Source organism: Plecotus auritus (genome assembly GCF_963455305.1).
Source record: "Plecotus auritus genome assembly, chromosome: 9".
In the NCBI taxonomy this organism is placed as follows: Eukaryota; Metazoa; Chordata; class Mammalia; order Chiroptera; family Vespertilionidae; genus Plecotus; species Plecotus auritus.
This window is the reverse complement of record NC_137783.1, coordinates 135006700-135033819: the sequence shown is the minus strand read 5'-3', so window position 1 is coordinate 135033819 and position 27120 is coordinate 135006700. Positions and strand designations below refer to the sequence as shown.

The 27120-nt window shown below is 38.8% G+C and overlaps 2 protein-coding genes across 2 annotated transcripts; both read right to left on the bottom strand.

The window, feature by feature from the left end:
• Nucleotides 1–673: 673 nt before the first annotated feature.
• LOC308258068 (glycine N-phenylacetyltransferase-like) lies at nt 674–20893 on the bottom strand. Its single transcript, XM_080688322.1, has 5 exons — nt 20804–20893; nt 13566–13673; nt 9230–9356; nt 8207–8378; nt 674–3031 (listed from the first exon to the last, which is right to left on the bottom strand). The coding sequence occupies exons 1-5, from the start codon at nt 20879–20881 to the stop codon at nt 2629–2631; spliced, it is 888 nt and encodes a 295-aa protein (XP_080544448.1). The 5' UTR covers nt 20882–20893; the 3' UTR covers nt 674–2628.
• A 2616-nt stretch (nt 20894–23509) lies between these two features.
• LOC308258082 (GTPase IMAP family member 4-like) lies at nt 23510–26809 on the bottom strand. The gene is made up of 2 exons (XM_080688338.1): nt 26663–26809; nt 23510–25402 (listed from the first exon to the last, which is right to left on the bottom strand). Exons 1-2 carry the CDS (start codon nt 26680–26682, stop codon nt 24634–24636), a joined length of 789 nt encoding a protein of 262 aa, XP_080544464.1. The 5' UTR covers nt 26683–26809; the 3' UTR covers nt 23510–24633.
• Between the last annotated feature and the right edge of the window lie 311 nt (nt 26810–27120).

Sequence of the window (27120 nt, the reverse complement as noted above, 5' to 3'; positions counted from 1 at the left end):
TATATAGGATATACACTGGTTGGCTAGATTATTATGCATTCAGAGATCATAATAATCTGGCCACTCAGTGTATATAGTGGAATATTATTCAGTCTTTGAAAGAGAGGAAAATCTTGCCATATGTGACAAGATAGATGAAACTTGAGGACATTATGGTAAGTAAATAAGCCAGTCACAGAAGGACAAAGAATGTATGATTCCATTTAAATGAGGTATCTAAAGTAATGATACTCATAGAAGTTGAGAGTAGAGTGGTACTTACTGGGAGCTGGGGAGAGGGAAGCATAATGACTTGCTCAAAGGGAAAAATATGTCTGTTATGCAAGATGAAAAAGTTCCTGAGATCTGTTGTACAACATTGTGCTTATAGATAACAATACTGTGCTAAACATTTAAATATTTGTCAAGATTCATTATTATTTTTTTAAGTTTAATTTTATAGAATTTATTGGGCTTATGTTAGTTAATAAAATTATATAAGTTGTTGGTATACAAATCTAAAATACATCATCTGTATACTGTATTTTGTGTTTGTTATCCCACGTTGTGTCTCTATGTCTTTTTCCATCATCATTTATGCCCCATTTACCCTCTCCAGGTTCCCCTATCCACATTTCCTTCTGGGAATGACTATATTGTTTTCTGTCTATGAAATTTTTTTTTTTTTGCTTAATTCCTTTACCTTTTTTACCCAGCCTCCCTACTACCTCTCCTCTGACAGCTATGAGTCTGTTTCTATTTTGTTGGTTATTTTATTTTGTTCATTAGAATACACCTTTAAGTGGAATTTTATGATATTTCTTTTTTCTGATTGAATTATTTTACTTACAATAATATTCTCCAGGTCCATTGATGCTGTTTCAAAAGATAAGATTTCTTTCTTTTTTTATGGCTGAGTAGTATTCTATTGTGTGACATGACTTTTTTTTATCCACTCATCTACTAATGGGCACTTGGGCTGCTTCCAAATCTTGGCTATTGTAAATAATGCTACAATAAAAAGAGAGGTGCATATATTCTTTCAAATTAGTGTTTCAGAGAATGTATGCACCCCTATGTTCATAGTAGCACAATTTACAATAGCTAAGGTCAGTAGATGCCCATCTGTAAATGAGTGGATAAAAAAGCCCTGGTACATTTATACCATGGAAAACTATGTAGCAGTAAAAAAGAAGAATTTCTTACCTCTTGAGATAGCATGGAGGGACCTGGACAGTATCATGCTAAGTGAAATAAGTCAGTCAGAAAAATACAAGTATCACATATCTCACTCATATGTGGAATCTAACAAAATAAACTGATGAAGGGAATGGATCCAAAGACATGGAAGCATAGAATAGAGTGCAGAATCTTGGAGGGAAGGAGGGAGAAGGTGGGTGGGTGGGAAGTAATCAACTGAAGATCTTGTATGTATATATGCATAACCCATGGACACAGACAACAGGGTGGTGAAGGCCTGGGGTGGGGGTAGTGACAGGCTAGATGGTGTCAATGTGGGAAAAATGAGACATACTATATATAAGACTTTCAACAATAAAGATTTATTTTAAAAAATTTCAGGTTTCTTCAGATAAATTCCTGGAAGTGGAATCTTGGGTCATAAAGCAGATCCATTTTTAATGTTTTGAAACTCCATACTGCTTTTCAAAATGGCTGCATTAATCTGTATTCCCTCCAACAGTGCATCAGGATTTGCCTTTATCCACATCTTCACCAAAATTTGTCATTTGTTGATTTATTGATAATAGACATTCTGACAGGGGTGACGTGATATCCCATTGGGGTTTTAATTTGCATTTCTCTGATGATTAGTAACATTGAGTATCTTTTCATATGTCTAATGGCCATATTTGTCCTCTTTGGAGAAGTGTCTGTTCAGGTCCTTTGCTTATTTCTTAATTGGATTGTTTGACATTTTGTGTTGAGTTATATAAGTTCTTTACAAATTTTGGTAATTAACCTCTTATCAGATGTATACACAAATAAGTTCTCTTATTCAGTGGGTTGTCTTTACCATTTGTTGATGGTTTCCTTTGTTGTGCAAAAACTTTTAAGTTTTATGTAGTCACATTTACTTTTTTCTTTTGTTTCCCTTGTTCTAGGAGATATATCAGAAAACATAATGCTATGAGAAATGTCCAAGATATTACTGCCTATGTTTTCTTCTAGGATTTTTGTGGTTTCAGGTCTAACATTTAGATCTTTGATCCATTTTGAGTTTATTCTTGTGTGGGATAAAAAAGGTGGCCTACTTTCATTTTTTTGCAATGTACCTGTCCAATTTCCCCATTGACAACAATTCACATGGAGATAGGAGTCCAGGAGAAGTGTTAGGGCAGTGTGCAGCTTAATAAAGAGTATCACTGAGATCGAGAAGTGTAGGAACCAGAACAAGATCAGGGTTCACTACAGCAAGTTCTGTCTATGCCAGGTCTTCTGGACCCAGGGGAAATTCATGAACAGGGACTGTGTCGGTCCTCTTGACCACCCACACTGCTTCTACAGAGCTCACAAAACATGAAATGCTTTATTGTTGATCATCATTCCTTTTTTCTTTCCATCCATCCACATGTTTCTCCTTCTGTAGGACCAACTCACTCAACACTGTCTTGTGTGTTCAGGGCTGCTTCAAAGAGGCACACATTGCCACTGGTTCCAGTCACAGGACAAGCGGACATGGTGCAGATTATGACTGCATTTCTGTATGATATTGTTGGCTTTGTCTGTATGGTTATATACAGGAAAGCCACGTTTGTCCAAAGCCTGAGTAGTGGCAAACAACATATGGGATATTAGACCCTGGCCCCGGTACTCAGGCAAGGTGGCCCCCATTCGTATCTCTCCTGTCTGATCCACTATGTTCCAGCATACAGGGGTTCCCTCAGGCCCCAGCAGACAGAAGGAGGGGAAGGTCTGGATACAGCGCTTGATGAATCTCTGGCTTCTCTCATTGCCACCGAAATGCCAGAATTTATCCACCAGCGTAGCATGGGTAATATCCAGGGAGGAGAGTTTAAACAACTCTTCATTACTGTTAGAAAAGAGAGATGAACAGCCTGTAATATCACACACACTGTGAAGGATTGTATTTATTTTCCCCAAAATTGTCTCTGGATAATGCCTCTATAGCCAGCATGCATGGATGCATAATCTGACTTAGCTGTGCGATCTTTAGCGGGCAATGCAATGTCTCTCTGTTTCCATTTATTTCTTCATAAAATAGAGATAGTAAGAGCATCCTTAGTAAAAGCAGTTCTGAGAGGGAAGTTCATAGCATTACAGGCCTACCTCAAAAAAAAAAAAAAAAAAAAACCACAGGAAAAATTAATAATAAACTATTTAACCCTACCCATTAAAGAATTAGAAAGAGAACAACAAGAAAAGTCCCAGAGTAAGTAGAATGAAGAAAATAATGAAGATTAGAGCAGAAATAAATGACATAGGGACTATAAAAAAAACTACAAAAAAATTCAATGACCTCAAGAGCTGGTTCTTTGAAAAGGTAAACGAGATTGATGAACCTTTAGCCAGACTCACCAAGACACAAAGAGAGAGGACCCAAATAAATAAAATCATAAATGCAAGTGGTAAAGTAACAGCTGACATCACTGAAATACAAAGGATTGTAAAAAAAAATACTATGAACAACTATATGCCAACAAGCTGGACAATGTGAATGAAATGGAAAAATTCATAGAAAAAAAATAATCTTCCAAAACTGAATAAGGAAAAACCAGAAATTCTGAATAAGCCAATAACAACTAATGAAATAGAAGCAGTAATCAAAAATCTTGCAGCAAACAAAAGCCCTAGTTTGGACAGCTCCACAGGGGAGTTTTACCAAACATTCAAAGAACTAGCACCTATCCTCAAACTATTCAAAAAAATCCAAGAGGAATAAACACTTCCAACCTCTTGTTATGAGGCCAGCATTATCCTAATTCCAAAACCAGATAAAGACACTACAAAGAAATAGAATTATAAGCCAATATTCCTGATGAACAGAGATGCTAAAATCCTCAACAAAATTCTAGCAAATTGGTTGCAGCATTACATTACAAAGATCATACACCATGACCAAATGGGGTTTATTCCAGAGATGCAAGGCTGGTACAATCTTCACAAATCATTAAACGTGACACATCATATAAACAAACTGAGAGACAAAAATCACATAATCATATCAATTGATGCAGAAAAGGCATTTGACAAAATCCAACACCCTTTCCTGATAAAAACTCTCAGCAAAGTGGGAATAGAGGGATCATACCTCAACATAATAAAGGCCATATATGACAAACCTACAGCCAACATCATACTCAATGGGCAAAAACTAAAACCATTTTCCCTAAAACAGAAACAAAAAAGGGATGTCTATTTTCACCACTCTTATTTAACATAGTACTGGAAGTCCTAGCCACAGTAATCAGACAAGAAGAAAACATAAAGGCATCCAAATTGGAAATGAGGAAGTAAAATTCTCATTATTCACAGATGATATGTTATTATACATAGAAAACCCTAAAGACTCCAGCAAAAATTACTAGATTTAATAAATGAACTTGGCAATGTAGCAGGATATAAAATTAATACCCAGAATTCGATGGAATTTTTATATACCAATAATAAATTCTCAGGAAGAGAAACTAAATAAACAATCCCATTTACCACTTCAACTAAAAATTAAGACACTTAGAATAAATTTAATCAAGGAAGTAAAAGACTTATACTCAGAAAACTACAGGACATTGATAAAAGAGATAGAGGAAGATATAAACAAGTAGAAGAATATATCATGTTCATGGATTGGTAGAATTAACATCATTAAAATGTCCATACTACTCAAAGCAATCTATAGACTCAATGCAATTCCTATTAAAATACCAACAACATATTTCACAGATTTAGAACAAATACTACAAAAATTTATATGGAACCAAAAAAGGCCCTGAATAGCTGCAGCAATCTTGAGAAAGAAGAACGAAGTTGGAGGAGTCACAGTACCAGGTGTCAAATTATACTACAATGACACTGTAATCAAAACAGCCTGGTACTGGCACAAGACCAGATATATAGATCAATGGAATAGAATAGAGACCCCAGAAACCTACCCAAGCCATTATGCTCAATTAATATTTGACAAAGGAGGCAAGAGCATACAGTGGAGTCAAGAAATTCTCTTCAGCCCTAGGTTGTTTGACTCAGTGGGTAGAGCATCAGCCTGTGTACCACCAGTTGGTTACTGCTGCTCCAAAGGTTTCCTTAAACCAGAGGTCACCAACCTTTCAGACCTCACAGACCACCAGTGGTCTGCAGACCACCGTTTGGTAACTGCTGGAAGGGTCCCAGGTTTGATTCCTTAAGGGCACATGCCTGGGTTGTGGGCTTGTTCCCCAGTAGGGGCCATGCAGGAGGTAGCCCATCAATGATTCTCTCTCATCATTGGTGTTTCTATCTTTCCCTCTCCCTTCCTCTCTGAAATCAACAAAAACATATTTTAAAGAAAAGAAAGTCTCTTCAAAAAATGATGTTGGGAAAATTGGACAGATACATGCAAAAAAAAAAAAGGAAACTAAGCCACTAATTTGCACCATACACAAGAATAAACTCAAAATGGACAAAAGACTTAAATTTAAGTCAGGATACCATAACAATCCTAGAAGAAACCATAGGCAGCAAAATCTCAGACATTGCTCATAGCAACATGGTTATGGATATATCTCTTAGAGCAAAGGAAACTAAGGAGAAAATAAACAAATGGGACTACATCAAAATAAAAAGCTTCTTCACAGCAAGAGAAACCTTCATCAAAATGAAAAGGGAGCCCACTGTATGGGAGAACATATTTGGCAATATATATCTGATAAAGGTTTAATATCCAAAATATATAAAGAAGACAAATAATCAATTAGAAAATAGGCAAAGGGCCTAAATAGACACTTCTCTAAGGGAGACATATAGATGGCCAAGAGACATATGAAAAATGCTCAAAGACACTGATCATCAGAGAGATGCAAATTAAAACAATGAGGTATCACTTCACACCTGTCAGAATGGCTACCATCAACAAACAACAAAGGACAGGTGCTGGTGAGGAGGTGGACAAAAAGGGAACTCTAGTATACTGCTGGTGGGAATGCAGACTGATGCAGCCAGTATGGAGTGTCCTTAAAAAATTAAATATGGAACTGCCATTTGACCCACTTCTAGGAATATATCCTAAGAAATCCGAAACACCAATCAGAAAGAATGTATGCACCCCTATGTTCACAGCAGCGCAATTTAAAATAGCTAAGATCTGGAAACAACCCAAGTGACAATCAGTAGGTGAGTGGATAAAAAAGCTGTGGTACATTTACACCATGGAATACCATGCAGCAGTAAAAAAGAAGGATCTTTTACCCTTTGAGACAGCATGGAGGGACCTGGAGAGTATTATGCTAAGAGAAATAAGCCAGTCAGAGAAAGACAAGTATCACATTATCTCACTCATCTGTAGAATATATTGAACAAAATAAACTGATAAACAAAATAGATCCAGAGACATAGAAGCATGGAACAGACTGTGGAATCTCAGATGGAATGCAGGGGAGGGTGGGTGGGTGGGTGGGAGGAGATCAACCAAAGAATATGTATGCATATATGCACTTATGCATAACCCATGGACACAGACAATAGGGTGGTGAAGGCCTGGGTCTGGTGCAGCGGCAAGTTAGAAGAGGTCAATGGGGGGGAGGGGGAGAGAAGAGGATATATATAATACTTTCAACAATAAAGATTTTTTTAAAAATAGCATCCCTGTCAAAAGACCAATTATGAATACTGTATGAGCTATTGCATAAGTACAGGACTTGTACCACAGGAACAATAAGAATTACATAAAAATTAAGTATTGTTCTTCTCAACATTGCTCTGACTTTCCTCTTAAGATGGGAGAATTGTTATCACCCCCATTGTACAGATAATAAAAACAGGTAAACCAGAAAATATACAACTTCCAATGGATGTTTAGAATGTTGGTAGGCAGAGGGCCCTTGGGAAACTCAAGTCCAGAGAGGAGCAGTGCAGGCAGGCCCTGAGGCACAGAACACTGACGTCATCTTTTTCTGCTATGGGATAAGCAGCATCAGCAGGTGTCCTGGGAAGGACCCACAATGTAGAATTAGAAGATGGACACTCAGCCTCAGTTAGGCCTTGACCTTTCACATGACCTGAACAAGCCATTTGTTCATACGAGCCTGTTTTCTGGCAGGAAATGGGGATAATATCACCTACCTTGTCTATCTCATGGGATGGACAAAAAAAATCAAATGAGTTAATATATTTGGAGGTATCTTTCAGGTGTAATGTGCAATGCAATGTGAATATAACTTTTCCAGGCATATTAATAAACACAGGGCCAAGGGGTTGGGCATCTCCAGATCTCATTTCCACCATCACTGCTCAGTTATATTCAGTGTTAGACTGGAAATCAATGGTGGAACACATTATTTGTTTAAATTCTCATTATTAAAAAACTTTTGCTCTGCAAATTTATTCCATGAGTATTTGTCAAGATTCTAGTCCAGTCTGTGTTCTGTTCTGGTTGTTGAATATCTATCAATGAATAACATAAAGAGGGTGCCTGCTCTTGTAAAATTTAAAATAACATAGGAGAGGATCAAACAACAGGTAGGGAAATACAAAAATAAGCTAATTTCTGATCATAATAAGTGCAATAAAAATAAAAATTGGGTTATGTGATGAAGAATTATGTGAGAGGGTGGTTTTAGACATAGTGCTCTGAGAAGAACCCTCTAAGGAAATGACATTTGAGAGTATGAATGTCACGAAAGAGACAAATATATGAAGATCAGAGGGAATGGCATTTAGGTAGACAAAGAGCATATGCCATGGCTCAAAGGCATGTGTGAGTGTATGAGATCAAGTTGCAGAAAGAAGATAAGAGTCACTGGTGATAGCAAGCAAGACAGACAAGAGGTGATGAATTCCAGATCTCACAGGCCCTTGAAGGTCCATAAAGGGCTTCAGCCTTTATTCAAGGTGAGCTGAGAAACATCAATGGCTTTAAATGGGTGAATGGACATGATCCATGTTACATGCTAAAAGAATCACTCTGGAAACAAATTGTAGGGAGGCAAGAGTGAATGTAGGAAGGAATGTAGTGAAAGATGTGAGTAGTAAGAGCATCTTTTTTCCAACTCACATGGATTTGGGTTTGCCAGTTTTAAGAGTAAAGTTGTTTGCCTCTGGCAGGGAAGGGAGCAGTCTTCTGGCTGTCTTGGGCATCATATAGAGGATGCATTGTGATTGCTTGACTTTGACCTGTTTAATGGCTGCAAGATTGTGTATATTCTCATCCAGGCTGGACTGTGAACCTAGAGGGGGTAAAGTAAGGAAACAAGTGAGATGTTACAAGAAGTTTCCCAATGGATGTTTGCAGGATTTAAATCCAGGCAATGTTGCTTCTGGTGTTGCCAATGACCATGTGACCTTAGCCATGTCACTGCCTGAGCATGTTTTCTCTAATGCAAAACAGAGGTACTAGAAATCCTGACTCTATGACTGTAAAATCAAAGGAGAAGTGATAGTTAAGAATAGTAGCCAAGCTTGCATGGGCACACACAACGTGCCCAAGTATTGGTCTAGTACCACATTTGATCCTTACATTGACCCTATGTTTTACATACTTTTGGTATCCTCATTTTTTTTTATATCCAAGAAAACTGAATAATGGACAAGTTACATCACTTGCTCAAGATCACAAAGAAACTAACCTGCAGAGCAAGGATGCCACCCTAGGGAGCCTGACTCTGGAGGGTATGATCATAAGCATGATGGTTGTTTTTGTCACCTGGGATGTGCTTTATTGCACAAGGTGCTATCATTCTTACTCTGGGGATGGAGGCCACAGGGGTAGTTCTGCTCTTATAACTAATCACCCTGTGGGATCCAGAATATGACTGCAAAAATATAACCTCAGCTAACAAGAAATTTACTTACTCACATTTCCCTATATGAACTCCATAATTTGCAATGTTTGAATCCTACTGAACTGATGAAAAAGGTGGTGGCAGCTGATACAAGGAATGAACATCAAGTTGAGTGTCTAGGTTTTGGTTGGAGGAATAAATGTAAGAGGTGAATATTCTTGGGATGAAAAGTGACCCACCAGGTATAGACATTAGCTGTCCCAGCAGCTAACACACACCCCAGATTTCTTACTTACTTTGGATCTGTAAATGTTGTTTCCAATTGATGACGTCTGATGTGCCAAGGAATTCTTGACAGTTCTTAGGATCTTTGGAATAGATTTGGTAGGTATTGGTATAGTGATCAAAGTCATCTGTCATTTCCTGTTTCATTGAGTAATGTGAGATAAATCAAACTGATTATAACAAGGGACTGGAATACCTGAGTTTAGGATTTTCATTATACTACTTTACTATTTTACAAACTTAAATATTGATATTTTTCTTAACATGCTATCATTATCTGTGTATCATTTACATCATAAGACCACATTATGTATTTACTCAATTATTCAATTTGTGATTAACAAAAACATGCTGAACTGGATATTTATATCTTGCATTACAAGTTTGAATCAACCAAACATGTACTGCTTTAGAAAGAATTCTTCTGTAATTCTGGAATCCTCGGGAGAAATAAAGTACTCTTATCAAAGGCAAATTTCCATTGCAAGAGTAAATCTTACTCCATTTTAAAGAGTCTCAGAACAAGTGGATTATGAACATAACAATATTGAAATTGACACAGGCAAGAGAAACAATGCTAAACAAATTAGCATTCTCACATACATATGATAATGCTATACAAATTATAGAGGCCTAATATCTTTAAAATGCAAACCACAATGCATTTTTATTTAAAAATAATTTTCATTTCCAACAAAATTGATATGCAAAATTTATTCAAAAATATATTCTCAAAATTAATATATAAGAGATGGGATTATTGGAAAATGACGGAAGGAGTTAGAGAACAACAATTCAATGAGGGTAGAATGGTTAAAAAGTGTTATACAGAAATGCACTGCATTAATACAAGGACAATCTATGCTTTTAAGATCAATTTGAAAAGTAAACTTTTTTTATATTTAAATTTCAATTAAGCTAAATATCTTCATTTTGTATTCTGTCTAGTTTGGTATTTTCTAAAAAGCACTATACATTTACATTTTATTTGTAAATATTTTATATTAAAATGATATTATATGGTTACATTTTCTTGCATGCATAAGTTTTTGCTTTATAATTTCTGATATACTTTATAACATACTTATATATGAAATGTATGAAGTACTTAGTTTGGGTAATTTTATTTTTTCTCTTAAATTTATTTATTAACTAGAGGCCTGATGCACAAAATTCGTGCAATGGTAGGCCTTCACAGCCCCGGCTGCCTTGGCCCTCACAGCCCCAGCTGCTGCCTCTCACCCTGAGGCCCCGCCCCCTGCCTACTGGTCATTCCGGAAGGTTGTTCCGCCATCTGGTCTAATTATCATATTAGCTCTTTATTATATAGAATGGCAGTTTACATTCAATATTATTTTGTATTAGTTTCAGATGTACAGCATAGTGGTTAGGCAATCGTATACTTTACAAAGTGGTCCCCTGACATTTTCAGTACCCACCAAGCACCAGACATAGTTATTACAATATTATTGACTCTATTCCCTATGCTGTACTTTATATCCACAAGACTATTTGTGACTACTAATCTGTACTTCTCAATACATTCACCTTTTTCACCAAGTTCCCACATATCCCTCCCCTCTGGCAACCATCAGTCTGTTCTCTGTATCTATGAGTCTGTTTATACATTGTTTGCTCACCTATTTGGCTCTTTCATTTCCACATATAAGTGAAATCATATGGTATTTGTCTTCTTCTGAATTACTTATGACATATTTCACTTAGTATAATACCCTCTAGGTCCATCCATGCTGTCACAAATGGTTAAGATTTCATTATTTTTAATGGCCAAATAATATTGCATTATATATATGTACCACCATTTTTATATCCACTCATCTATTGATAGGCACTTGGGTTGATTCCATATCTTGGCTATTGCAAATAACACTGCAATAAACAGGAGTGCATATGTATTGTTTGAAATTAGCATTTTTTATTTCTTCAGATATATGCCCAGAAGTGGAATCTCTGGGTAATAAGGTAGTTCCATTTTTAATTTTTTGAGGAAACTTCATACAATTTTCCATAATGGCTGCACCAATTTGCATTCCCACCAAATGGTTCCCTTTGCTCCACATACTTGCCAACACTTGTTGTTTGCTGACAGGTGTGAGGTGATATGTCATTATGGTTTTAATTTACATTTCTCTGATGATTAGCGACATTGCACATTTTTTATATGTCTATTGGCCATTTGTACATCATCTTTGGAGAAGAGTCTATTCAGGTCCGCTGCCCGCCCCCCTTTTTTTTTTTTTAACAGATTGGTTTTTTTGTGAATGTGTTGAATTTTATTTCTGGGCTCTATTCTGTTTCATTGGTTGATGTATTTGTTTATATGTCAGGACCATGTTGTATTTATTTTTATTTTCTTTATTATTTATTTTTAATCCTTATCTGAGGATAAGTTTTTATTATTAGAGAGAGAGAGAAGAAGAAGGGAGAGAGTTCTAGTAGTTATTTTTTTGTGTGTGTGTGTAAAACGTTTAGCGTTTTCTTTTTTACAGCAGTGTAGTATTCCATTGTGTAGATGTACCACAGTTTTCTAATCCACTCATCTGCTAATGGGCACTTAGGCTGTTTCCAAATCTTAGCTATGGTAAATTGTGCTGCTATGAACATAGGGGTGCATATATCCTTTCTGATTGGTATTTCTGTTTTCTTGGTATATATTCCTAGAAGTGGGATTACTGGATCAAATGAAAGTTCCATTTTTAATTTTTTGAGGAAATTCCATACTGTTTTCTACAGTAGCTGCACCAGTCTGCATTCCCACCAACAGGGCAAAAGGGTTCCTTTTTCTTCCATCCTCATCAGCACTTGTCATTTGTTGATGATAGCCATTGTGACAGGTGTGATATGGTACCTCATTGTTGTTTTGATTTGCATCTCTTTGATTAGTGACTTTGAGCATGTTTTCATATGTCTCTTGGCTTTCTGTATGTCTTCTTTTGAACAGTGTCTGTTTAGGTCTGTTGCCCATTTTTTAATTGGATTTTTTATCTTCCTTTTGTTAAGTTGTATGAGTTCCCTGTAAATACCACACTGCTGTAAAAAAGAAGGAATTCTTACCATTTGCAACAGCATGGATGGAACTGGAGAGCATTATGCTAAGTGAAATAAAGCCAGTCAGATAAAGATAAGTATCACATGATCTCATTCATTTGTGGAATATAATGAACAACATAAACTGATGAACAAAAACAGAACCAGAGTCATTGAAGCATCAAACAGACTATCCAACCTATGAGGGAAGGCGGGGGTGAGGGGGTAAGAGATGGACCAAAGGACTTGTATGCATGCCTATGAGCATAACCAATGGACACAGACAGGGATGGGGAGGAGAGGGCATGTACTGGGGGGTGGGGGCAGGAGGGGAGAGGTCAAGGGGGAAAAAAGAGACTTATGTAATACTTTAAAAAATAAAGAATTTAAATTAAAAAATATTTAGGGTTTTCTATATAAAGTATAATGTCATGGCAAATAATGACAATTATACTTCTTCCTTTCCAGTTTGGATGCCGTATATTTCTTCTTCTTCTTCCTCTTCTCCTTCTTCCTCTTCTCCTTCTTCCTCTTCTCCTCCTCCTCCTCCTCCTCCTTCTTCTTCTTCTTCTTCTTCTTCTTCTTCTTCTTCTTCTTCTTCTTCTTCTTCTTCTTCTTCTTCTTCTTCCTCCTCCTCCTCCTCCTCCTCCTCCTCCTCCTCCTCCTCCTCATTGCTTCAGCCAGGACTTCCAGTACCATGTTGAGTAAGAGTGGTGAAAGTGGACATTTCTGTCTTATTTCTGATCTTAAAGGAAATGCTTTCAGTTTTTCCTGTTTAGTATGATGTTAGCTGTAGGATTGTTATATATGAGTTTGAGATATTGTTTAAAGACTGTTACTGAAAATATATCCCCAAATGCAGGCATTGCAATTTTTCTTTATATTTCCCTAACATTCTTCATATTTAACTAAACCTATATTTTGGTGTTATTTTCTCTTCTTAGAATGCACCTTCTGTTCTTGTCAAGCTGTCAAAAATCTGTTTATCTCCAAAATCCAGTTTGGGTGAAATAGTTCTCAGGAAGGTTCCTTTCCTCTCCCTCCACACCCTGACATTTGGCTTTAATCACTTCTTAGCCAGTGCTGCTTCTGTTGCTTGTATGTTCATGAGCATTTTCATACATTTTCACACCGTGTTGTAATACCTATACTTTCCTCCAGGCTGTAAACTCCTTGAGGACAAGGACCTGTTCAACATCATTATGATTCATTTCTTTGTCCCCTGGATCTCTATTGCCACGTGCATTATAGACACATAAAGCAAAGAGAAGTGCATGCATTCTACACGTGGTACCTTACCTGCTCCTGAGGGCGGACAACCACTGTATTAAAATCAGGCCACTTGTCCACCAGGGCCTTTAGCTTGAATGGGTTTCCCTGGTTCATGTGGAAGACAGTCCCATAAACCTGTAGCATCATGAGAAAGTGAGAGGGTCAGCAGATGGCCAGTGCCCTGTTTTATCAGAATGAAGATTATTTCTATGAAATCAGGGTAAGTAACTGGTAGGGCACCTACTTCAATCAGTCTTCAGGTCCTACTTTATTACTCCAATAGAAATAGATTTTTTGGGTTGAGCCCTGAGGATATTATGTAGTCAAATATCCAGATATATAAAATAAATTAATTAAAAATCATTCACTATCACATTGTAGAATTTTGTGACATATTTTTCCATTTTATTCCACTTATTTACATAGTCATACCCAATTTTTAAGTAATGAAATTACCTAATATATATTTGTTTAACATATATCTTCCTCCACACACACATACATACACACACTATACAATTATCATATTTTCTTTTCTTTTTTAAAGTTCTTACCAGAGAATATGTTTTTATTGATTTTATAGAGAAAAGAAGGGAGAGAGAAATGTGGATGTGAGAAGTAACAGCAATCAGTTGTCTCTTGTACACACCCACAACGGGGATCAAACCTGCAACCTGTGTGTGTGCCCTGATAGGGAATCGATCCCGCAACCTATTGGTGTATGAGACAATGCTCCAGGCAACTGAGCCACCCATCCAGGGCACAATGGTCATATTTTTGACAGTGTAGTGATTTCTTCTTCAAGGGAACTCACTCTTCCCTTCATTCAAGGGGGTCTAGGTCTGTAATCTGGTTCAAGCCTGGGAATTAATTGAGAGGCAGTATGACTCAAGTAAGACCTTTGAGTTTATGTAAAATACTTGCTGTAACTCCTGATAGTAACTCTTCAAGAAGAGTTGGATATTAATTTTATAATATTTTATTTGGTAACCCTGGTAAAGATTGAGAAACATCTATCAAAAAGTATAGACTTTCTGGCTTTACTCATTTTACATCCAAGAACACTGAGAATCATAGATATTTAACTTTTGCAATGTTTCCCAGAAAACAGTAAATTGTAGAATCACAACAGTCTGACTCTAGATCCTGCCTTCTCCACGGTTAACCTATCCTATGTTAGTCAGAACAATCAGTGATTTAGATTTATACTAAATGCCTGTGGCTTAAGTCTACAAAAGAATCCCACATTAAGTGTCAGAGAACCAGGAAAAGTCAGTGATAGGTAATATGTGCTTTTAACAGGCCGTAAATTATGAAAATTATGGGCCTAGTTTTGATAATAATATGTCCTTATACAGTATCTTAATAATAAAAGCCCAGGATTGTAACGACCACTCACAACCAAATGCAGACCATCTGGAAGTCAGCGCTGGGTTGCCCAGCTGCAGCCTGGTGACCCAGCACTGACTGCCCAGGTGGCTGAGACCCAGAAAGTGCGTGAGTATCTGGTCTTCAGCCTCAGTGGAAGCTGTTGATCAGTGTACTTACCTCTCTCTTTCTCTCCCTCTTTTTTTCTGATCTTCACCAGCAGCCAGACTTTTCTTTCTCTCCCAGCCTCCACTTCTTTGATCAGGCACAGAAATAGGCCTGGATATGCTGACTGGCATTGAAACCAACCAATCAGAACCAAATCTGGGTGCTGTGGGGAGCCAATGGCTGCCTAGGAGGTGGAGCTTTTGATGCTGACTGGCATAGGACCTGATCAATCAGAACCAAAAGTGGGTGCTGTGGGGAACCAATGGCTGCCTAGGAGGCAGAGCTTTTGACGCTGAATGGCATTGAAACCAACCAATCAGAACCAAATTGGCCAGCAGAGGAGGGCAGTTGGGGGTGACATCAGGCCTGCAGGGGAGGGCCATTGGGGGCGAGATCATGCTGGCAGAGGAGGGCAGTTGGGGGCAACCAGGCCAGCAGGGGAGGGCAATTAGGGGTGATCAGGTTGGCAGGCAGAGGCAGTTAGGGGCAATCAGGCAGGCAGGCAGGTGAGCAGTTAGGAGGCAGTGGTCCCAGATTGTGAGAGGGATATCTGACTCCTAAAATGGCAGTTGGACATCCTGCAAGGGGTCCCTAATTGGAGAGGGTGCAGGCTGAGTTGAGGGAACTCCCCCGCCCCTCCATGCATGAATTTCATGCATTGGGTCTCTAGTATCCATCCTTATAATGTCTATTGGGTTTGTAGTAATGTCCCCTATTTCATTCTTAATGTGGGTAACTTGTCTTCTTTCTTAATTTCTTGGTCTGTTTGTTTAATAATCTTCTCAAAGAACAAAATTTTGAAGTCATTTATTTTCTTAATTGCTCTTCTCTCCCCACATTCATTGGTTTCACTCTTATCTTTTGTAATTTCCTTAATTCTATTTGCTTTGGGGTTAATTTACTCTCCTTTTGCTAGTTTTTGAGGTGAAAACTTGAAAGATTGATTTGAGACCATTATTCTCTTATAGTACAAGCACTGAATGTTATATATTTCCACTTATCATTGCTTTAATTGCATCCCAGGACATTAGAGATGTTGTACTTCCAATTTCATTCAAATAAAGTATTTTATAGCTTATCTGTGACTTTAAAGCATGGTTTATTTAGAAGTGTATTGTGTAATTTCTAAATATGTAGATATTTTGCAGATAATGCTTAGGTTTTGTTAAATTTTAAGTTTAATTCCATATTGATTAGGACATACTTGATATAATTTCTAATCTTTAAAAATTTTTAAAAATATGGTCTATTTTTTTAAATATTCAATGTGCTTTAAAAAGTAATATGTGAAGAAACCAAGATGGTGGCATAAGTAAACACCTGAACTTGCTGCTGTGCACAACCATTTCAAAACTACAACTAAAAGACAAAACGGATATCATCCAGAACCATGGGAAGGCTCGCTGAGTGGAAATTATACAACTAGAAGGAAAGAGAAAAGCACACTGAGACTTGGAGGAGGTGCAGAGGTGGAGAAGTTAAGTGCGGAGGTATGGAGGTGCACGTGTGTGGAAAGGGGCTAGCAACTGAGGACGCTGTTGTCTTTCTCAATCAGGAGGGAGACACAAGCTCCCGACTCCTCTGAACTCCAGTTCCAGGCGAGACTCTAGGGACTCAGACTCTTACGGGGAGAAACTGGACTGTCTGGCATCGGGCCAGAACATGAGGGCAGCTTTCTCTCTCAGAGGTGCTTGCAGCGATCATTGTTTCTGCACAGTGCCATGGGACACAGAGACCTGGGGAACTCTTTGGGGAAGGGCTGATGGTCAGCCATTGCTGTTTCTCCACCCAGGTGATTCCCTGAGATGCCGCTCCACCCAATTTACAACCCCACCAAAGCTGTGCACAGAGGCTTTTGCATATGAATGGCCTGGCCCTTTGTAATCTAAAACCTAACATACTGCAGCTGGGTCAGAGAGCCCCAGAGCCTCCAAAAGAAGGCCCAAGGCTCCACAGCAGCTTGCATTGCTTCACAGCTGGGCCTCATCTGAGCACCTCCAAATCCCAAACAAAGAGGAGGAATCTGAAGATCTCTCTGTAGCTCCTGCTGGGTGGCCTCAGGCAGTAGCTGACTTTGCACCTCCTTGGAGATCCAAGAGCCAGTGTACACAGTGGTCAGAGTGAGACCATCCAGATTATAACTCCTCAGATCCGTAAAAGACACAATCAGGTGGCAGACTCAGTGAGCGCCAAAGCCCCGCTGAAGCAAGTCTTGCCCCATAAGGGTGTCTCCAGCACAGAAGTTCTCCCATCGTAGACACAACTGATCCTCACAGCCAATTGGCCTGGAGGTCAATTTCTTCCAGTGATACCAAAAAAATCAAGACTTAACTACAACAAGACTGTGCACACAGCCCACAAAGGGGTGCACCAAGAGTGTTCACCTCAGGTAATTAGGGAGGCTGAGCCACTGGACCCTATAGGACCCCTAGCATACAAAGCCACTCTATCAACACAGGGAAACAGCCAAAATGCGGAGACAAAGAAATAAGTCACAAATGAAAGAAACAGAAGAAAGCAAACTACTGGATATAGAGTTCAAAACCACGGTTATAAGGTTATTCAAGAATCTTCTAAACAGTATAGAGTTTCCTCAAAAAACTAAAAATGGAACTCCGATTTGACCCAGTGATCCCACTTCTAGGAATATATCCCAAAAAACCAGAAACACCAATCAGAAAGGATATATGTACCCCTATGTTCATAGCAGCACAATTCACCATAGCTAAGACTTGGAAACAGCCTAAGTGCCCATAAGCAGATGAGTGGATTAAAAAACTGTGGTACATCTACACAATGGAATACTATGCTGCATTAATAAAGAAGGAGTTCTTACCATTTGCAACAGCATGGATGGAACTGGAGAGCATTATGCTAAGTGAAATAAGCCAGGCAGAGAAAGATAAATATCACATGATCTCACTCATTTATGGAATATAATGAACAATATAAACTGATGAACAAAAAGAGATCCAGAGACAGAGAAACACAGATCAGACCATCAAACCTCAGAGGGAAGGTAGGGGAGGGTGGGGATAAGGGGGAGAGATCAACCAAAGGACTTATATGCATGCATATAAGCCTAACCAATGGTCACAGACAACAGGGGGGTGAGGATATGAGTGGGGGAGGATGGGGGTAATGGGGGAACAAGGACACATATGTAACACCTTAATCAATAAAGAAATTTTAAAAAAATAATTTACCTTCAAAAAAAAGAATCTTCTAGAAACCTCTGATAAATTTAGTGAGACCCTCAAGGATATGAAATAGACCAATGAGAAATTAAGCATACAGTGACTGAAATAAAGAATAATATAAAGAGATTAAACAGCAGACTAGAGGATTCCAAGAATCAAGGCAAAGATTTGAAATATGAAGAAGCAAAAAACACCCAACCAGAAAAACAAAAAGCAAAAAGAATCCAAAAATATAAAGATAGTGTAAGGAGCCTCTGGGACAACTTCAAGCGTACCAACATCTGAATTATGGGGGTGTCAGAAGAAGAGAGAGAGCAAGATATTGAAAACCTATTTGAAGAAATAATGACAGAAAACTTCCCCTACCTGGTGAAAGAAATAGACTTACAAGTCCAGGAAGCACAGAGAACCCCAAACAAGAGGAATCCAAAGAGGACCACACCAAGACACATCATAATTAAAATGCCAAGGGCAAAAGACAAAGAGAGAATATTAAAAGCAGCAAGAGAAAAACAGTTAGTTACCTACAAGAAAAACAGTTAGTTACCTACGTACAATCATACGACTGTCAGCTGATTTCTCAACAGAAACTATGCAGGCCAGACAGGAGTGGCAAGAAATTTTCAAAGTGATGAATAGCAAGAACCTACAACCAAGATTACTCTACCAAGCAAAGCTATCATTCAGAATTGAAGGGCAGATAACCAGCTTCACAGATAAGAAAAAGCTAAAGGAGTTCATCACCACCAAACCAGTATTATATAAAATGCTGAAGGGTATTCTTTAAGAAGAGGAAGAAGTAGAAAAAGGTAAAGATAAAAATTATAAACAACAAAGTAACAACAAATACATATCTGTCAACAAGTGAATCTAAAAATCAAGTAAATAAAAAATCTGATGAACAGAATAAACTGGTGAATATAATAGAATCAGGGACATAGAAAGGGAGTGGACTGACAATTCTTGGGAGGGAATGAGGTGTGGGGGGTGCGGGAAAAGACTGGACAAAAATCGTACACCTATGGATGAGGACAGTGCCAGGGGGTAATGGCAGAGGGTGGGGTGGGAACCAGGTGGAGGGGAGCTATGGGGGGAAAAAAGAGGAAAAACTGTGATAATCTGAACAATAAAGATTTATATAAATAAACAAATAAAAGGCAGGAAAAAAAGTTTAACTTCGAAATATGGAAAAAAAGTAATATGTATTCTGCTGTTGTTGAGGAAAGTATTCCATAAAAGTCAGTTAGTTCAAGTTGGCTCACAGTATTGTTCAGCTCTTCTATATCCTTACAGGTTTTATATTTATTCTAAACATTATTGATAGAGAAGTGTTGGAGTCTTAAATTATATCTTTGGGTTATGAGCATAACCAATGGACACACACAGTAGGGGGATGAGGGCATGTGCTGATAGGGGGGGGAGGAGTGGCCAGGGAGAGGTCAGTGGGGGGAAAAGAATACTCATGTAATACTTTAAACAATAAAGAATTTAAATTAAAAAAAGAAACAAAGTTATATCTGTGGGTTTACCTATTTCTTTTTTCAGTTCCATCAGTTTTTACTTCAGGTACTTTGAGCCTCTGTTGTTAGGTGTATACATTTTAACATTTTTTTTTTTTTATAAATAGGTACCTTCATTATAATGCAATGCCATTTTTTATCCTTGGTAATATTCTAATCCCTTTTAATATTTTAGCAATAGCAATGCAAGTGTTTCCAGATAGTAATAAAATATGATAAAATTAATATCCAACTCTTCTTGAAGACTTACTATCAGGAGTTACAGCAAGTATTTTACATAAACTCAAAGGTCTTACTTGAGTCATACTGCCTCTCAATTAATTCCCAGGATTGAACCAGATTACAGACCTAAACCCCCTTGAATGAAGGGAAGAGTGGGTTCCCTTGAAGAAGAGATCACTATACTGTCACTAAACTTAAAAAAAATATTTCCAAAAAAAAAAAAAAAACACACAAAGATCTCTATGGTACAAGATCATTGATCCACTTCTAAAACTAAAATGTCTTTGTCACCCCAAACTAAACCTAAATCATTTGTTTTTGACAAAATAGAAATTGACCTGTTATTAATTGCAAAGAAGAATCACAATGGTTCATGCTTCACCACTCATTTGATTTTTAGAAAGAATGATTAGAACACTAATAAGTTAGTTTCAGCCAACTTTGGAATTCTGGAAACACTTGCATTGCTATCTGACATAATTCTTAAAAGGGCACAAAGGAATGGTCTTGGGTCATCACATAGCAAAGAACATAGTGGGTTCAAATCATAGTGTTGCCACTCACTACTTGTGTGATCTTGGTCAAGTCATATAAGTGAGCCTCCAGTTCCTCTTTGGTTACATGGATATACTATACCTGCCTTGCAGCAAGATGATGTGCACTATTTGAGATGCAAGGTGAGTGAGTGCCTCAAACAGAACAGGGGCTCAGTGAATGCTAATTCTCTTTCCCACCTTTTCCACAGGCAGACGCTTGTCCTTTTTCCCTAAGAAGACTCCACTCTCACCTTTAGGGACTCAGGGAGGAATTTCCTCAAGGATTTCTCTAGCATCTGTAGCATTCGTGGGTCTTGTAATTGCAACATCTTGGCAGGTACCTTATCCTAAAGAGGGGATCAAGAAACATCAAGGAATGAGAAGTGCTGGAATATATACAAAGGCACAAAGAAGACACAGTGGGCAGTTCTAGCTAATGGTCTGGCCTTTATCCCAGGAATTGCATTGGTGCCCCATTCACTCAACTCCTCACCAACTCAAAGGAAGGATAAGTCTGGCAAAAAAACACAGGTGCCTCTTTCTTTCTTTCTTTCTTTCTTTCTTTCTTTCTTTCTTTCTTTCTTTCTTTCTTTCTTTCTCTTTCTTCTTTCTTTCTTTCTTTTTTTAAATAAATCTTTATTGTTCAGATTATTACAGGTGTTTCTCTTTTTATTCCCCCATAGCTCCCCTCCACCTGATTCCCCACCCCACGCCATGCCCTTACCCCCCGCCACTGTCTTCATCCATAGGTGTAAGAATTTTGTCCAATCTCTTCCCGCACCCCTCACACCGTCTTCCCCCTAAGAATTGTCAGTCCACTCCTTTTCTATGTCCCTGATTCTATTATATTCACCAGTCCATTCTGTTCTTCAGATTTTTTATTCACTTGATTTTTAGATTCACTTGTTGGTAGGTATGTATTTGATGTCATTTTGTTGTTCATAATTTTTATCTTTACCTTTTTCTTCTTCTTCCTTTTCTTAAAGAATACCCTTCAGCATTTCATGTAATCCTGGTTTGGTGGTGATGAACTCCTTTAGCTTTTTCTTGTCTGTGAAGCTCTTTATCTGACCTTCAACTCTGAATGATAGCTTTGCTGGGTAGAGTAATCTTGGTTGTAGGTTCTTGCTTTTCATCACTTTGAATATTTCTTGCCACTCCCTTCTGGCCTGCATAGTTTCTGCCGATAAATCAGCTGACAGTCGTATGGGTGCTCCCTTGTAGGTAACTAACCGTTTTTCTCTTGCTGCTTTCAAGATTCTCTTTGTCTTTTGCCCTTGGCATTTTAATTATGATGTGTCTTGGTGTGGTCCTCTTTGGATTCCTCTTGTATGGGGTTCTGTGTGCTTCCTGAACTTGTAAGTTTATTTCTTTCACCAGGTAGGGAAAGTTTTCTGTCATTATTTCTTCTAATAGGTTTTCAATATTTTGCTCTCTCTCTTCTTCTGGCACCCCAAAAATTCGGATGTTGGTACGCTTAAAGTTGTCCCAGAGGCTCTTACACTATCTTCATATTTTTGGATTCTTTTTTCTTTTTGTTTTCTGGTTGGGTGTTTTTTGTTTCCTCATATTTCAGATCTTTGGTTTGATTCTTGGGGTACGTTGATCTACAGTTGAGTTTCTGTATATTCTTTATTTCAGACAGTGTATGCTTAATTTCTGACTGGTCCTTTTCCATTTTTTTTGGCATTCTCATTAAGATCCTTAAAGGTCTCACTAAGTTCCTCAGCGGTTTTTAGAAGATTCTTGAGTAACCTTATAAATGTGGTTCTGAACTCTATGTCGTCCAGTAGTTTGCTTTCCTCCATTTCTTTCATTCGTGACATGTTTCTTTGTCTCCACATTTTGCTGCTTCCTTGTGTTGATGGAGTGGCTTTGTGTGGTAGGTGACCTATAGGGGCCAGTAGCTCAGCCTCCCCAATCACCTGAGGTGGATGCCTTTGGTACACCCCTTTGTGGGCTGAATGCAAAGTCTTGGTGTAGTTAAGCCTTGATTGCTGTTGGTACACTGGGAGGAATTGACCTCCAGGCCAATTGGCTATGAGGACCCGCTGTGTCTATAATGGAAGAACTGCTGTGCTGGAGACACGCTTATGGTGCAGGACTTGTTTCAGTGGGGCTTTGGTGCTCACTGAGTCTGCCTCTTGAATGTGTCACTTATGGATGTGAGGAGTTGAAATCTGGTGTCTCACACTGACCACTAGGTACACTGGTTTCTGGATCTCCAATGTGGTGCAGGTCAGCTACTGTCTGAGGCTACCCAGCAGGCACTACAGCAAGAACTACAGTTTTCTCCTCTTTTCTTGGGGTTTGGAGGTTTTGGAGCTGTCTGACCCGGGCTGCAAGTTTGCTAGGTTAAGCTGCGATAGGGCAGGTCATTCATATGCTAAAGTCGCTGCTTGGAGCTTGGGTGGGTTTGTAGGTTGTGCGGGGCGGGGTCTCAGGGCATGACTACGCTAGAGCGTGGCAAACAGCGATGGCTGCCAGTTAGCCTGCTCTGTGTCTCCGACCTCGTCCCGCGCCCCAGCACAGTAAACAATTATTCCTGCACCCAGCCCTGCAAGCAAGCCTCACTCACTTTCCAACCCCACAGCAGACAGTCCAGCTTCTCCCTGTACGAGTTTGGGTCCCCCACGTCTCCCCAGAAACTGGAGTTCGGAGTAATCGGGAGCTTGTCTCCCTTCGGGTTGAAAAAAGCAGCGCTCCCAGTTGCCCGTCAGCCAGCCCAATTCGCGCACCTCCGTACCTCAGCTTTTCAGTGCTTGTGCACCTCTCAATGCTGTTTGCTCTTTCCTTCTAGTTGTAGAACTTCCACTCAGCCAGCTTTCCTGTGGCTCTGGGTGATAGACGTTTTGTCTTTTAGTTGTAGTTTTAAAATTGTTGTGCGAGGCAGCAGTTTAGGTGTTTACCTACGCCGCCATCTTGGATCCTCCTCTCTTTCTTTCTTTTTTTTTTTTGAGAGAATACAAAAGTTTTATTATAGTAACAATAAGTAAACAATTGAAGTGGGAAGGGGAAGCAGTGTTGGGATGACCCACCTAGCAGTAAGTAATCAAGGTGTGGGGTGATGGAGGTGCAGTGGCAACAGTTAATTTCACAAGAAAAGGAGAGAACTAGTTATTCAGAAAAGTGGTTACCTTGAGGTTGCTCAAAGACTTTCTACAGAAACATCTGAATATACTGAACATTGTTCTCTTAGCTGTTGAATCTCTGTCTTTTACTCTTTCTGGTATTTCACTTAGTTGAGTTCGAAGAAATCTGTTTTTCAGACAACTCTTTGTTCTTCAGAGTGCAGATGATAAGGAACAATTTCAGTTTTTCCATAAGAATGTAATTCAACAAATTTATGGTCATTTAGAAAGAATTCAATAAGCATCTCTAGCTATCCATTACCTAATGCAAATAATTGATTTCTTTAACCACATGGGTAAAATGATTTGTCATCCCAAAGGCAAAAATGTGGAGTAGAAGCCACAGTTGGAGACTATGTACCAATCTAGAAAGACTCTAGAGAATCATTGTCTTTTGGTCTCCTGCATTCCCTTCCTTTGTCTCTAAGAAAGAGTTCAGAAGATAGGGAGCATCCATACTTTCTACTTTGGAGTTTTATAAATTGAGAATGTGTCTCATTCCTGTTAAATAAATCAAACAGATATCTACCAATTGCCAATAAGAAACTTTACTAATCACCCCAGTCCTGAGAACTTGAAGGACAGAAACAGAGAACTCTGACTTTGGGGAATGAGTTATATGGGAAGGAACACTTGAAAATATGCAGGAAACAGATTTTCAAAAAGCTTAATTTCTTTTGAATAGAATAAAGAAAAAAGGTAAAGCGACCACCATTATTATATCCTTGATTATGTCAAGTATACTAGTATCTTGCTGACTCTCAACTTCATCTCTGGCTTCTTGGAGCCTTTTTAGATAGCAAATCTCCCTTTCTGCCAATTCCCTCTCCATTTCTGCCTTTCTCTTTTCTTGCTCCAGTTTATCCTCCAGGTTTCTGATTTTTTAAAAATATATAGCTCTCTTACTTTCCTTTTCTCTCTCTCCAGCTCAGCTCTGTATTTTTCTTGTTTCACATGAATCTGTTTCTGAATCTCCTCCTCAGCCCTTTGGTACATCTTATCTGTGTAGAATTCTCCATCACCATGCGCTGGACCAGGTCCAACAGCTGTGCCCTCTGAGCCTCCTGCTCAGCTCCTGTTGCCTTACTGTTGAACTCACAGTGACAACCCCTGAACTGTTCCATCAGATCTTGAATGCCTTTTGGAGCTTCCTTTAAGTAATCATGGAACTCCATGCCATCCAGGTCATCTTTCCGGGTGAATAAGAGAATCATGTATCTCCTAGCTTTGGATCCAAACATTGACAGCATCTTCTCCATGGCCTTTTGTTCTTCCTTTGTGTACTGGCCCAGCAGGACCACCAGGAGCACAGCGTGAGGCCAGGGGGAGGTCAAGAGGATGCATTTAGCAATCTCCCTTTGCATGTCAGCATCCTGTTCCTCAGTGTCGAAAATGCCAGGTGTGTTCACGACGACAATTTCTCTCCCATTCCACGTGCTGCTACCTTTCTGACAGACCTTGGTGATGGATTTTGCTGCAATGCTGGAATGAAATGCTTTCTTTCCAAGGATGCTGTTCCCTGTGGCACTTTTTCCTGATCCAGTCTTACCCACTAAGACAAGTCGCAGTTGTGAATCTCTGGGGTCTTGGTTGCCAATCTCATGGCCGGTCCTGGGTTCACTGAAGTTGGAAGGATGTTCAATTGAGCTGCCATCATAGTTTGAATTTCTGTGGCTGAGGTGCGGGAGAAGGTGCGGACTTGTGGAATCTGGGGAGAGGCTGGGGAGAGGTGGGGATCCAAAAGAAGTGGCAGCGAGTCTGGTGCTGAGTCATTAGGTGCCTCTTTCTGAAGTTATTTTTAATGTTTTTAAACTTAAAAAAATATTTCTGAAAATATTATTTTGATTTTTATATCATCCAGCATTCTGGTAATTAAGGATTCACAGAGATTAAGAAATATATTCTCTAAGCATGAATGAGCATCTTTTGAGATTAAGCTTCCATTCATGATAAGCCTGACTTTGCCAATTAGAAGCTGTATGACATAGGGCAAGTTACTTTATTCCTCTGTACCTTGGTTTTCTCCTCTATAAATGACAATGACTATAGTACCTGCACCACAGAGTAATTGAACAGTTAAATAAATCAGTACATGTAAGCTTCTTAGAAGAGTGTCTGGGACATAATAAGCACTCAATTAATGATTATAATCAGTATTCTGTTTATTATTATCATTAGTAGAAGCAACATTTACCACACTGTCATCCAAAAAGCCTATTGAGTGACTCTTTTTCTGCACAAAAATTTCTGATGAGGTTTAAATGGGGGAGAATCCATGGAATCTGGCACATGGTAATTAAGGAATGACCTATCATTATTTTACTACTCTAAGACTCATTCACATGAAGTTTATGATATATATGGTAACATATGGGAGAAGCTTAAAATTAACATAAAGAAGGTGGAAGAAATGACAGTTCATCTGAGATTAAAATTACATTTATTTTTATGCCTTTCAGTTAATAATTAATCTCATCTGAATTGTAGTCCTTGTACCAGAATCTACATTGTCCTTTTGAAGCTCTAAGCAGGGAATGTAATTTTCCTAGTCATTATTTATCCAAGGGAAAAAAACCTGACTACCTTAGAATGTTACCCGGGATTTAAAAAAATAAACTTTTGCATGTACAAACTGTGCTATATAAATGTCACCTGAGCCAGTATATTCCTTCCCATGGCCTGTTACATTTTATGTTACTTATCTACCAACGGAAAACTCTCAATTTTTTCACATTTATTTACCAATTCAGAGCAAAAGCTTGACTTTAGTCAGTCAAGAATTTCTCGCAGAACTAAGGTACTACCCTATACACCCAAGGTTCCTAATACAGGTTTCTCAAATGGAAGTGCTTTCTTTTCCCCTGCAAAATTCCGAAACTTTTATGCACACCCAACAGTAGCATTCTGAATCACTCCCCTACAGAGGGGGAGCAAAATGAGATGAGGGGTCCCAGAGCAATGATTCTCCCTTGTTCTCACCTGCAAAGCTGTTCTCTCATTCAGTCTCTGCAGAGATCCTCAGGGAAAGACAAGGAGCAGCAGATTATTCCAGAAGATGAAATATGTTGTCTGAGTATAGTGATCTTGAAGAGTGTACTTTGATCTCTTTCCTCCCCCACCCGGTGAGCTGATTTCTTAATAGAACCTGTTTAGCATGCTGTGGAATCTTCCAGCAGCAGAGTGTGAGATGGAGAACCTCCCCCTGGGTCCCATGTTCAAGGACATGGCTCTGTCACCAGGTTGTGCCACCACTTTATTGACTTTTAAACTTCCATTAACTTCTCTGTATTCTCCTCAACATATCCTGTGCACAAGCAGGTTGAACTAATCAAGAAAAGACAGAAATTCCAAGGAGGCTCACTCAGATAGAGAGCAGGCTGACAGCTCTGGTATGGGGGAGAGTGTTCAGAGTACTGGAGCGGTTGAGACAAAAAAAA